The 13,834-nt window shown below is 44.3% G+C and overlaps 2 protein-coding genes across 5 annotated transcripts in view; one reads left to right on the plus strand and one right to left on the minus strand.

Annotated features, from left to right (window-relative positions):
• The window catches only part of Heatr4 (HEAT repeat containing 4), a 41,193-nt gene that overhangs the window by 12,407 nt on the left and 14,952 nt on the right, over positions 1–13,834 (plus strand). For 3 of the 4 annotated variants that reach the window (XM_038336011.1, XM_038336012.1, XM_038336013.1), the window contains 7 exons: positions 1,579–1,769; positions 2,699–2,839; positions 4,634–4,837; positions 6,584–6,727; positions 9,978–10,139; positions 11,425–11,585; positions 12,148–12,252. In XM_038336011.1, the coding sequence (XP_038191939.1) occupies positions 1,579–1,769; positions 2,699–2,839; positions 4,634–4,837; positions 6,584–6,727; positions 9,978–10,139; positions 11,425–11,585; positions 12,148–12,252 (1,108 nt within the window). The remainder of the gene's footprint in view (positions 1–1,578; positions 1,770–2,698; positions 2,840–4,633; positions 4,838–6,583; positions 6,728–9,977; positions 10,140–11,424; positions 11,586–12,147; positions 12,253–13,834) is intronic. The other variant, XM_038336014.1, reaches the window with a different exon arrangement.
• Riox1 (ribosomal oxygenase 1) overlaps positions 5,205–13,834 on the minus strand; it is a 42,632-nt gene continuing 34,002 nt past the window's right edge. The window contains exon 5 of the transcript XR_005286150.1: positions 5,205–5,352. The gene's annotated coding sequence lies outside the window, so the exon portion shown is untranslated. The remainder of the gene's footprint in view (positions 5,353–13,834) is intronic.

A 13,834-nucleotide genomic window follows, 5' to 3' on the forward strand; every position in this document is an offset into this window, starting at 1 on the left:
GGTTTCTAAGCCTCTACACTGCTGACATTCTGGGTTGGACACTATTCTATCCTAAGAGGCTGTCCTGTGCTGTGTAGGATGTTAGCAGCCTCTCTGGTCTTCACCCACTGGGCACCAGGAAGACCCCCTACTGTTACAAGGATGTCTTGGTTGTTACAGCTCTCAGTTACCACCAAGGATGTCTCAGACACTGCCAGATATCTCTGCAAGGACACACCCTGTTCAGTCACTGCCTTAAAGGGTTCTGTTCCTAGCCTCCAGGAACTGAGCTCTCAGGCTGATGATCCAACTCAGTAGGGCTCCAAGAAACGTATCTACATTGACAGTGAGAAGGGCAGAGGGCTCATGACACCAAGTTGGTCTGCTTCACTTTGAGTAAGACTCCCTGACACCAAACACAAGCAGACTCAGGGCAGAGAAGCAAGCGATCCGAGAGGAGAAGGTGACCCATCTCTGATCGCTTCCTTTCATTCCCAGCTAGTAGGAAGACAGGAGCTATTGAAATCTCCCTGACATCCAAATGGGAACTATTGAACAAAAATGAGTTGATTTTTTTTGTTGTTATTGCTGGTATTTCATAGAGTCTGTGGACTGATGGGAATATAATAATAATAATTTTAAAAAGGCAGATGTGGCCACCTAGTGAGCAGACAGAATCCCCACAGATTCATCGAGGTAAAGAGAAGGCAGTTTCCCTTCCCCAAATCCATGCACCTTCTAAGGTAACCAGTGTTAGCAGACTGCAGATTGGCCATGGTGGTACATGCCTTTAATCCTAGCACTTGGGAGGCAGAAAAACAGGGAGATCACAACTTTGAGACCAGCCTGGGCTACATACTAAATTCTAGTCTAGCCTGAGTTACATATCAAGGCCCTTTCACGATTTCCCCACTATACACATAAAAAAGAAAAGGAAAAAGAAAATAGAGTTGAGCAGGGAGCACAGATGCCCCTTTCACAGTGTCTGCCTTTGACTTCAGGGGGCATATGTAATGTGAATTCTAATTGGTCTTAATAATAAAAAGCCGGAGTCAGAATTAGGGGGTGAAAGATCAGAGAAGTAAAGCAGCCAGCCACTAAAGTTCTTACCGCTACGAAATCCTCAGACCAAAAGGCTGAGCTCCTGTCTCTAGGAATCCTTAGACTGAATGGGTGAGATCCTGTCTCCACCTCCCTAATGCTGGGATTAAAGGTCTGTGCCTCCCAAGTACTGGGATCAAAGGCATGAGATCCCAAGTGCTGAGGTTAAGGTGTAGGCCATCACTGCCTGGCTTCTATGATTAATTAGTAGCTAGCTTCACCCTCTGATTTTCAGGCAAGCTTTATTTGTTAGAGCACAAATAAAATATCACAGGCATGGCTTCGCCAGTAGAGGGCAGCAGGGTGGCTGAAGACAGGCTCTTCCAGAGGCTTCATATTCAGATGGCACCACAGAGAATACTAGTCATTAGGCACAGTTATTTAGATGTTCCTATGTCGAAGAGCTTCAGGGGGCTACGGTGGGTGAGTCATGGACCCCAATGGGAAGGAGGGCATCTCCCACTCTTTGCACTTTTTCTCTTTCTCGCCACTGCCAAGATTACCTGGTTACTCCCCACAAGTACAGACAGGTGAAATACTGCCTGGCAACAACATGACGGCCGAGGGTATCAAAGAAGAGAGAAGCAACTTCCAGCCTCCAGTTGAGAACCCCTTCCGGCAGGTGAACCCCAAAGCTGGAGAGTTTGCTTACTCTACAGACAACACCTTTGAGCAAGAGATTTACTTTGGTAAATACTCCAGGGTGGGGGTGTGGGCCAAGGGAGCAAGGGCATCATGGGGCAAGAATAGTAGCGAACGGGGGCAAGAGTATCTGGGGGCATCTCCCTGTGCTAGTACAGGTTCTGTGGCAGGGGTATCTAGAGGGGAGCAAACATTTCTTTTGTCTGCCTCCCTATCTCTCCATCTTACTAAGGAGGAGAGGACGGGTTTGTAACATGAGTCAGTTGGCTTTAGGAACACCCTGTTTTTCTGTCTGCCTTCCCCACTTTTAGATACCTGCCCTTCCTCCCCAATTGGCCTGCTGTGTTTTAAAAAACAAACAACACAAACAAACAGGGTTTGGAAACAGGCAGATTTGTTTAAATATTGGCTTGATTCCTTCCTAGTAACCTTCAGCAAACTACATAGTCACAATATCCACCACCACCCTGCACAGCCTAAATATGATACTTGTAAGGCAATGCTAACAGGAATGTACTTTTTGTGCAGTAGAAAAAGCATCCGCAGAGCTGCACAGTGCTTAGCACATGGAGGGTTTCCATGACTGCCCCATTACCGCCCTTCCTTCCACCCTGCTAACCTTCCAATGCCCAGCCTTGTAAAACATGTTCCAAGCTGTTCTTTCTTTACCAGTTCCATCTTGCCCCTACACTGCCATGGTCTGAGTCTTAAAGAGCTTAACAGAACTATTATAAAGGTTTCATAGCTGGTGGGGTTAATTAAGTGCCCCTTGTTTAGTGTCTAGCACCGCTTAGAAATTAGTTTCTGCTTTACCAGTGGAAAACACTATCTTGGGCTCTCCTAGGTCTTTATAAGGCTTCCCTACGAGGCTACTAGCTGTGACATTTCTGAGCAACAGCCACCCTTTGACAATGTCCCAAGGGCTTAGATTAGGGGGAAAGGAGGGGCTGGTCACTCATTGCATCTATCTTCATAGACGGAGTGAAGATTGTTCACCAGATTGGTGGGAGGAATGACCAAATTGTCTTGGAAAACCTCAATCGGTATGACAAGCACCTAACTAAGCTCTTCCCGGAAACCCCTGAAAAGTGGAGCTTCCAGCCTGTCCCTGAAACACGTAAGGAGCATGATCAGAAAGCTAGTGACGGGCAAGGAGCATGATCAGAAAGCTAGTGACGGGCGGGGGTGGGGGGGAGGGTGGGGGGGTGGGAGTAGGAAAGTGAGGCTGTTCCTTTAAAGTCATGGACACCAAATAACAGCTACAAATGATCTCGCAACATTGTAAACTACTGATTGCAAGATGGTAGAACTTGGGTCCCAATGGAATCTCGTATTAGGTGTAAACACATGGCTTAGGGTAAGTACCAACAAGGCAGGTGCATTCTCATGTATTCTCGCTGCTTCCACAGCACGCTTATCACACCCCTCACCCACCTCCGTGTCCCTGGCTCCAGCCCCTCCACCCCATACTCAACTCATCCTTGCCTCAGGCCTGAGGGTCTTTGATTTTTTCCCCATTTTTCTTGGTATGTCTTCATGTGTAGTGGTGTGTGTACATGTATGTGTCAGTACCCAAAAGTGGGCACATGTATAGAGGCCGGAAGCTAATGCTGGAAGTCCTCCTGTCTATGTGTTACTTTCATTGGTTAATAAAGGAACTGCTTTGGGCCTATAGCAGAGCTGTAGGGGAACAGAGCTAGGCAGGTAAAACTAAACAAAATGCTGGGAGAAAAAAGGGCAGGGAGAGACACCATAGAGCACCCGGAGTCAGACGCTAGGAATTTACCTGGTAAGCCACTGCCACATGGTGATACGCAGATTAATAGAGATGGGTTAAATTAATTTATATTTAGCCAATAAGATAGCCAATAAGAATCTAGAGCTAATGGGCCAAGCAGTGATTTAATTAATACAGTTTCTGTGTGATTATTTTGGGCGGCCGGGACAAACAAGCAGCCTCCTCCTTCCAACAGTCTTCCTCAGTTCCTCTCCATTTTATCCACTGAGCCAGGGGCTCTCAGTTGACCCCAGGTATCACTCATAGTTTGTCAGGCTAGCATGGTTCTTTTTAGATCTCCTGTCTCAGCTTTTCAAGTGCTGGGATTCCAGTCAGGCTGCCACACCTGCCTTTCAGTTGGGTGCTGGAGATTCAAACCCTGGGCCTCACATTAGCATAGCAAGTGCTTTGCCCTCTGAGCCATTTCCCCAGCTCTTTTTTTTATGTATAATGTTTCTCATTTTGTAAGACAAATGTGACTTCTAAAACAAAGTGCACCCCCATCGTCTAAGAGACTGTCTACTCCCATGATTCTTTGTTCCTTCAGTGTTCAGGTGGGCTCTCTGGAGCTGAGCATGCAGCTAGTTGTATTAGTCACTGCTCTGTGTTACATGCACATGCATGGTGCTAGTGCAGTAGCTGAGGGCTACATCCTGGTCCACAGGCTGAAAAGGAGTAGGTTGGTTTGGGCTTTTGAAACCTCAAAGCCCACCCCCAGTGGCAGACTTCCGACAAAGCCATACCTACTCTAAGAAGGTCATGCCCCTGATCCTTCTAATCCTTTCAAACAGTGTCACTCCCTAGTGACTAAGCTTTCAAATATATGTGCCTATGGGAGACATTCTTTTTATTTTTATTTTTTTAAAAATTATATGCATTGATGTTTTGCCTGTATGTATATGTGAGGGTGCCAGATCCCGTGGAACTAGATTTACAGAGAGTTGTAAATTGTGTGGGAGTGCTGAGGAATTGAACCTGGGTCCCCTGGAAGAGCAGTCAGTGCTCTTAACCAATGAGCCATCTCTGCAGTCGCTAGGCGACATTCTTATTCAAAGCCCCAGACTATGTACAGCACCCGCAAAGCATGTCCAAGTCCCAGGTTACATGGTTACATCGTTCCTCTTCACTACACAGCTTACAAGCTCAGGAAAGGAGTCCAGCGTTGGATTGCTTTGCCCACCCAGGTCAAGGACCTTCTGCTGCAGGTGGGTGAGAAGGACACGCCTGTCAAAACTAGGAGAGTGAAGAAGCGGGCCCAGCCCATGAAGGAGGATGTGACTTGGGAGCTGGCAGCCCTGCGGAGGATGCTGCAGGAGTGGAAGACTGCCTGGGCACTCAGTAAGTGAAGGAAGGGCCTGAAATAGTAGACATCTGTATGTGTTCCCCAGTCTTGAAAACTCCAGCTGTCTGGCAAAACGTAAAAGTCTGGTTGCCTCATTTAGGGGTGTGGCAAAGAGCCTTTCAATCAGCAGTGTGGGTGAACATTATTACATCTATGCTGGATTCTTTGTTGTTTGTTTGTTTGGGTTTTGGTGGGGTTTTTTTTTTTTTTTTTTTTTTTGAGACAGGGTTTCTCTGTAGCTTTAGAGCCTGTCCTGGCACTAGCTCTTATAAACCAGACTGGCCTTGAACTCACAAAGCTCCTGCCTCTGCCTCTGCTGGGATTAAAGGTGTGTGCCTCCACCCGGCTACGCTGGATTCTTTATACATGGACAGGTATGTGCGAGAACTTCAGTAATGCATGGGAACTCACTGTGCTGAAGACTTTCTGACACCAGGCTTTTGCAAGAAGCAGTTCTTTGAGTGCTAGCACTGTCTGTGGGATTTTCCTCAAATGCGGAGCCACAGGAATCCTGGAACAGAGCATTTTATATGTTCTTTACCTTCTGAATGGATGGCTACTTTAGATTACTTGGCAGTGAAAGAGAACAAAAACAAACAAACAAAAGCTGAGGGGGAAAGGGAGGGAAGGACGAGGAACAGTTGGTTGCGGACAAATGTGGTGGAGTTATACTACACTCGTGAACGCTGACCAGCCCACAAGGCTGTTCCGTTTTCTTTCTCTTTGGCTCTTGGGGGCCCCTACAATAACCACACTGAGAAAACTACACAGGCAGAGACCGTGTCTTACCCATGTCTGAAACATGCTGGATAAACGATTCATGACAGGAAAGACAAAGGATATTGCCCCAGCATAAGATATGCAGCTATCAAAAGAAACTGCAGATAACTATAGAATTCAGTTGTAAAAATGAGGTTATCATGAATCTACTTTCCTTCAGAGAACTTTAGATAAAAGGTTTAATGCCTCTACCAACTGAGAACCTTATCCTTCGCTGTTTTTGTTTGTTTTTGTGATGGGAGACCTACTACGTTCCCTAGACTGGTCTCGAACTCATGTATTCATGTAATCAGTCTTTCTTTGGGAACACCAGCCCCAAGTAATGACATGGAGACTTGTTACTATTTATGAAAGTTTGCCCTTTAGCTTGTTCCCAGCTAGTTCTTATAACTTAGGCTGCTTTTATTAATCTAGTCTGCCACAGGCTCTTTATCTCTTCTCCATTCTGTATGTTCAATTCCGTGTCTCACTGGTGAAATCCCCTCTCTTCTTCTTTGAGTTCCTCTCTCAGCTCAGAAGTCCTGCCTATTCTCTTCTGCCTATACATTGGCCATTCAGCTTTTTATTAAACAAATCAGAAGACACCTTGGGCAGAGACACATCTTTACAGTATGCAAAAAGGTTATCCCACAACAGATTCATGATCCTCCTGTTTTAGCCTAATAGACCATATGCCACCATAACCAGCCAACCACTATATTTTATTCCCCATTTATTTTCCATGGAAAGTTATTTAAGTAATGAGCAATAGCATATAAGATGAGATCGGGGGAAACTACCTGAGAAGTGTATGAATCACACAGGAACAATTTGCCAAAGGAGCCTTTCTCTGAATTCTTTATTCTGACCTAAAGTGTTTCTTGTATTGTCCTATGGGAAGGGACTTCTTGTCTGCCCATTTATTGCATAATATCTAACCCTAACTAGATTATTCTCTTTACATTCTTCTTCCTATGATTTAGTTATTGAATGGCATCATGAGACAGTGGAAAACCTGTTGCGGGGCATAGTAAACATGTATGATGACATGAGGATCCAGGCCATCGTCACATGTGCTACTGCTGCTTTGGAAAGGCCCCGGATTGCCCCTGACAAGCAGGACCCAGGTGAGAGCTAGGACTCAGAGGCTTGAAAACATCTGAACTGAGAGAGACCTTAGAGATTACTTGAGTTCATTTTCCAAATGTAGAAATCAAGGCCTAGAGTCTGCCCAGACAGCCACGCTCAGCCCTGGATCCCAGTTGCTCAGGGCCTCCTGCACACTGAGCATGCCCTCTACTCCAGGGCTTTCTGTATTACACTCATTGCATTTGTTTGTTCAGTGGCTTCACTGAGGACCACATTTTCCTACCTTGAAATCTCATAATAGTAAAAATGCGAATGGCTGGGGGCTGGGGAGATTGTTCAGTGATTATGGCCACTAGCTGTTCTTACAGAGGACCCAGAGTCTGTTCCCACCCACATATATGGCAACTCATAACCATCTGTACTCCTGTCCCAGAGGAGCTGATGTTCTGGCTTCTATTGGCACCAGGCACACACATGCTACATATCCATTCTGACAAAATATTCATATAGAGAAAATAAAAATCTTAAACTATGAGGGCTGAAGGTGTAACTTGGTGGTGGATTGTTGGCCTGGAATGCACAAAGTCCTAGGTTTGAGCCTCAGCAAAGAAAGGTAGGAAGGAAAAGGGGTGAAAAAATTACATAAGTGAATTTGATAGCTTTTATATCTTAAAAATGAGTTGGGAATTTCCTCATTTTTACAGATGGTTTGTAATCGTTTAGGGAAAATAATGTCAAGAGCCTTTCTCTTTACTAGCAGTAGCAGGTGCTACTCGAGTCAACTATAACCTCCCAATGATGGCATGTTAAACTGGAACCCCTGCCCACTCCTCTGCACTGCATGTGCCTTCTCAGAATCATTTACCTGAAACCTGGGCCAACTTGCTCCTCCCCTGAGCTGGAGACATCCCAGGCTCACTCCATACTTACAGTTGGGTAGTAACTGCCAGCTTACACTTCTGCTGTTCCTGCAGCTAAGGTCAGGGACTGGCCTTACCTCTTCCTGCTTGTCGGAATTAAAGGGTCATCCACTTATTTCCTATTTATTGACTTCTAGAGATGGGAATTCCCCCAGATGTTGCTATCTGGTGGCGCTGGGTCACGAACCTCATGTATGCTGAGCTAGCACTCTGCCAGCTGAGCTACAGTCCAGGCTCCTCCAGGTTCTCCATGTTTGCTGCTCCCTCTGCTGGAACACTTTGTCCTCACCTGACCAAGACTGACAGCAGACACTTCCTGAGAAGCCTGCCCTCAGAACTTAGGCTCACTCTGTGCCCTGCTAGATGCTTCTACACATACTTTTTTTTGTTATTCTCATTTTTCTTATTTCTTTGAGCAACCTATACTATAATCTCATATCAAATCTGCTGTCTGTGGCACTTGACAGATACATTCTGAGAGATGTGTCATACATCTGGCCATTGTGCAGACATGAGAAATATTTGCATGAAGACCGCGCCAGTGTTACTAGAAGACACCTCTTATGGGACCACTGTGGTGTATATGATCCATCACTGACTGAAACACCATTATATGGCACTTGACTGTACATACAGGAACACCTTTGTCCTCTGAATTGTGACCCCTTTCACAGGTCCTACACATCTAGATTTCGATCTTATTACTTACCCAGATAAAGTAGCCTTTAAAAAAAATACTCGGTATTTTTTTTCCAAGGTAGGGTTTCTCTTTATAACAGTCCTAACTGTCCTGGAACTCACTCTGTAGATCAGGCTGGCCTCGAACTCAAAGATCCACCTGCCTCTGCCTCCCAAGTGCTGTGATTAAAGGCGTGCGCCACCACCGCCAGGTTCAGTAGACTTTTATTTGCTCACCTGAAATGCAAAAATTTCCAATCTATATCCCTTGATTGACTATCCCTTATTTGAAATGCTTAGGATCAGAAAAAAAACTGGATTATTTCCAGATTTTGGAGTATTTGAATATACATGAATTATCTTGAACATGAGACGAGTCTAAACACGAAAGTTATTTGCATTTCATATGTACTTATATATGTAGCCTAAAGGTAATTTCATATAATACTTATACCGTGTCCACATTTTTTAAAATTTTTGTTTTGTTTTTCGAGACTGGGTTTCTCTGTAGCTTTAGAGCCTGTCCTGGAACTAGCTCTTGTAGACCAGGCTGGCCCCGAACTCACAGAGATCCACCTGCCTCTGCCACTCAAGTGCCACAAGAGCTAGTTCCAGGACAGGCTGCAAAGCTTCAGAGAAACCCTGTCTCGAAAAAAAAAAAAAAAAAAAAAAAAAAAAAAAAAAAAAAAAAAAAAAACACCTCATTTCTCCTGCTCAAGAATTTAAACCGAGTGCCCATCTTCTCCCCTAGGTTTCTGTTTGGTTCTCACTCGCAGTGCTGGAGACTGAATCCAGCACCTTGTGCCTTCAAAGCAGGTGCTCTACAACTGAGTTCAAATGTTTTCCTGTTTATAGGTAAAAAACTCTTATGGCAAAAATAAGCCCCAGCTGATAAATCACATCAGAGCTGGAAAAATCTACAAATGAAAGACCTGACCAACAGTATACTTTGGGCTCCCTGGATGCCTTATTACACACATGCCCTCCATGACCCTAGAACTTTACCTATGAAGCTAAGAGAGATCGTACTCATGGAATGTAAATTCATCCAGAGAGAAGCTATGGAAGGCTTCAGGAACCCCAGACAGAGCCTGGAGAGATGGCTCAGCGGTTAAGGGCACTGGCTGTTCTTCCAGAGGACCTGAGTTTGATTCCCAGCACCCACATGGTAGCTCACAACCACCTATAGTTCCAGTCCCAGAGGATCCAAAGCCCTTTCTGATCTCTGCAGGCACTGCAAGCACATGGTGTAGACATATATACAGGCAAAGCACCTAAAATAGAGGTTAAGAAAAACATTTGAACAAAGTAAAAAAAAGAATGCCTGACATCGCCACCTCAACAAGCTTGTGCTTATAACAAGTATGAATGTTTGTAGTTAAATCTAAAAGACCGCTGACAGGTTCTACAAACTCAGAATTGAAATACTCTGTTAGACAAGGAGTAAATAGGTTGAATTTATTTACTAAGATGCATGGCGGAAGTTACTATAGCTTTGGCTTCAGTACTAGAGACCAGATGATAAAGGACTGGAAACTGGTATATCAGCACCTGGATCCTTTGCACATAAAATCCTGCCCATTGCAGAGCATCAACTGGCTTGTGATTTAGTAAGCCACAGACATAGTAGACCTTGGTAAGGATGTTGTCCGAGAGAAAAACAAAGGTCTGATGCCCTCTTCTATTGCAGAACCAATTATTCCAGACTTGCCAGAGGTCCTCCTGCCTGCTCTAGAGGCCGCTCTGTCTGACAAGAATCCCAATGTGAGGATGGCAGCAGCAATATGCCAGTATGCCATACAGTCACATAATCCCACTGCCCGGAACATCATGCAGACTGCCCTTGTGAAGGGTGAGTAACTCGCTGACCTGGCATATGGGATAGAGGCTACCTCTCCATCAGCCCTCCCAGACCTTTCCTTTTCCTAGAATGCCAGGATGTCCACTGCAGTTGGGTCTAAGTGTCTGCTAGACACATGGAGACATTAGTTCTATAAATCATGTCCTAAAATGGATGAACTTGAGATGTTATCTCAACTAAAATAAGCTACAAACTAAAAGACAATTACCTAGTCTCCTCCATGTGGGAATGTAGAAGAGTGATTACTATAGATTAGGGTAGGGAGCAGAAAGTGGGTGAAAGCAAATGGGTTTGACCAATGCAATGCTGTACGCATGCATTGAAACAGCACTCCAGATCCCAGTTAACAATACAATTAATACACAGTAGCCAATAATTTCAGCACTAGACTTCTAGCACAATGGTAGTATGATTGCCCAACACAATAAGACCCAGAATTCGATCCCCTAGTACCAAAAAGTAAATACAACACATAACATTTTATTATTGAAAAGAGAGCATAACAATAGTTAAGTACATTTTGAAAGTTTTTTTTTAAATCACCTCCTGAACACACCATGCTTCCAATTTCTGCACAGTACCACCTAGGCATTATCATGGCATTATCATACTGGAGTTAACAAGGCTGTCAGGCGAGGCCACTGACCTGTCTGGTGATGAGTTAGCTGTTCCTTGCCTTAGCACAGGAAAACTGGCTGATCTGACCTTCTGTATATGAACAATCCACTGCTTAATTCATCTGTTTTAGGAAGGGACTTCCTCCCAAGCCTCTTTAGCCTTCCCCATCTCCACAGAAAGAAACAGCTGCATTTCTTAGCTATGTCGGAAGTGTTACCCAAGAGGAACTTAACGTTTTAGTCGAGCCTCATGGCACACACTTTTAATTCTAGCACTTGAAAGGTAAAGGCAAGGGGATCAGAAGTCAAGGGCAGGACCGGAGCTATAGCTTGGTAGCTAGCACAGGGCTTTACACCACATGCACTGAGCTTTGGATTCTATCCCTAGTACTGCCATTGTCCAAAAGGCTCAAAGTCATCTCTGCTAGGCTAACCTGAACTAAATGAAATCCTGTCTTCAAAAAAAAAAAAAAGTTTTGCAGGTTTTTTTGTTTTTATTTAAAATGTTAACATATGGTTGAAGTATGGGAGTGGATTTCTAGACTTGGTAGGACACTGGAAAGTGTCTCACTTATCAGGTAGTTAGCAGTCACAGCTATCAATTCAAATGTTCTCTCTAGGAGACATTCTGAACTAATTTTTTTCAACCCACCGGTCAGGTAATAGTGTGGACAGCTGGGCTGCAGCTCAGTGCTTGGCTCTGGAAGGCGTTGCCACGTACCCGGTGATTAAAAGGATCCTCTACCAGCTCTTTAATAAGAAGAATGAGGCCACTGAGGAACAGTCCTATATCCTCCTGAGCCATCTCAGTGGAAAAACGGTACGTGTGCACTTCAGAGTACGTGTCTATAGTTGGTGCACACAAGGAATGGAGAATGCAGGTGGCTGAGAATGATGTTAAGCACAGGCCAAGTACACCAAGTCTGTGTAAAACTGGGTATGGAGACATGTACAGGGGGATGTGAGATGCTAGCTGAGAAGTTTCTAGCTGCATAAAGGTTGAGTCATGACATGCAAACATGGAGGCTTATCACTGAGACCCCCACAACTCCGTTTATTTGGGGCAGAAACATGAGACTCCACACAGACTGAGGCAGATAGAAGCCATTCATCCCTGGAAATAGTCAGAAGGGAAGGCTCTCATTTTCTACTCAAATTATCAGACCTGTGTTTTCTTTATGGTTTATAACTCAAGCCAGATTGCTTGAGTAGAAGAGTGCCCCATCTCTTATAAACCCACTCTGTCCCTTAATAGGAACAAATATTTCGTGACCTTGAGGCATTTACTACGCTGGATGCCATAGTTAGGATATAATTTCTTCAAGATTCTAGAATCTCTAAGAGTAAGAGAGATTATCAATGCAAGTCATCCTTTTCCTCAGACCCTGATCCACACAATGCTTGCTGTGGAGCTGAACAGCGGGCAATGGAAGGACCGCATTATGGCCTGCCGCGCTTTCTCCCGGATCAGTGGAAATATCTGCATAGTAAGTCTTCTGTCTTTGCTCCCAGAAAGCCTGGCAAAATTGGCCTGGAGTCTTCTGACTTTTTTCTTCTATCTAGGATCTCATTGCTGCTTCTAATTCATAACTTGAATTATCATGTGCTTCTCTCGTTTTAAACCAGTGTTTCTTGGTGGGTTGGCAATCCACAAACTGTGACACAGCCACTATCTTATTTATTTATTTATTTATTTATTTATTTATTTATTTATTTATTTATTTTATATTTTTGGTTTTTCGAGACAGGGTTTCTCTGCAGCTTTAGAGCCTAGCCACTATCAAATATACATATAAACCAAGAGAGGGAACTTATAAACTTAATAGTAATCTGACATTATTTCAGTATCAGTAGACATTATAAAAGTATCAAGCCAGGCGGTGGTGGCGCACGCCTTTAATCCCAGCACTCGGGAGGCAGAGGTAGGCGGATCTCTGTGAGTTCGAGGCCAGCCTGGTCTACAAGAGCTAGTTCCAGGACAGGCTCTAAAAAAGCTGCAGAGAAACCCTGTCTCGAAAAACCAAAAAAAAAAAAAGTATCAGTCAGTGATGTATGCATTCCTCCCTCACCCTATGCTGAATATTGGTCCTTGATTTAAGAAGCAGACTGAAAGGACCCAACAATCCAACAAACAAATGCCTGTGTTGGTTGCCTGAATATTCAGCATATACATGTAAATACATGGTCCCTGCCTTAAAAGAAAATGGCATTGCAACTGGAGCAACAAGATTAACAATACAAATGAATTGATGTTGACCCCTCTGGTGGCCAGCGAGACTGTCTCCCTGGATCAAAGAACATGCCAAAGACCTGTATGGAGTACCCAGGAACTACAGACTTTTGAACTTGAATGACACCAACAAAGCACTTCTCATTTTTATTATTAAAGCAAGCAAAACATGAGGTAACATTCACAGTTAGCGTAAGCACATACAAGTACAATGAGGGAGTGCACCTGGTGTTGTCCTATCATCTTTGGCCATGGGGAAAGAGCCAATAGTCTTCTCAGGCTTTTGCTTCTCCCACAGAGATAAGCATTCCCTTCATGTCCTTGCTTTCAAGTGCACTAACTTATAGTTTATGCAATTCTTTCTAGAAGGCCCCCTTGTAGGAAGAACATTCTGCACTCTGGCCCATCCAAGTTCACAGCCAGTTCACAGCTTTCTTACACAGGCTCCCACAACTCTCGTGAAACTTTGAGGAGACTGGCGTGTACTACTGAATGTAGGTGGTTGAACAACTTGAAGGTGTGGGACTTGGCTACAACTGAGGAAGAAATTCTGAGCAAGTGAAACCTGAACCTCTTTTTACTATTGCATTCGAATCACTAGCTGTCCGTGTAGATCAGTCCCTTCTTCCTTAGAGCTGCCCCATCTTTTGATCATACTGGGTACTATCAGGATAGCCCCTAACACAGCTATTCCTGCTTAGAAGCGGTGCCCTCCATTCTTAACCCTCACATTTTGTTAAAGAACACACAATAACCTTAAGGAGTTTGAAAACAGGCTGATTCTCATATGCTATAGTTTCCTCTGCTAAAACACACAGCTGTTCACAAGTTAGAGATGA

The sequence above is a fragment of the Arvicola amphibius genome, chromosome 7 (genome assembly GCF_903992535.2).
Source record: "Arvicola amphibius chromosome 7, mArvAmp1.2, whole genome shotgun sequence".
Taxonomy (NCBI): Eukaryota; Metazoa; Chordata; class Mammalia; order Rodentia; family Cricetidae; genus Arvicola; species Arvicola amphibius.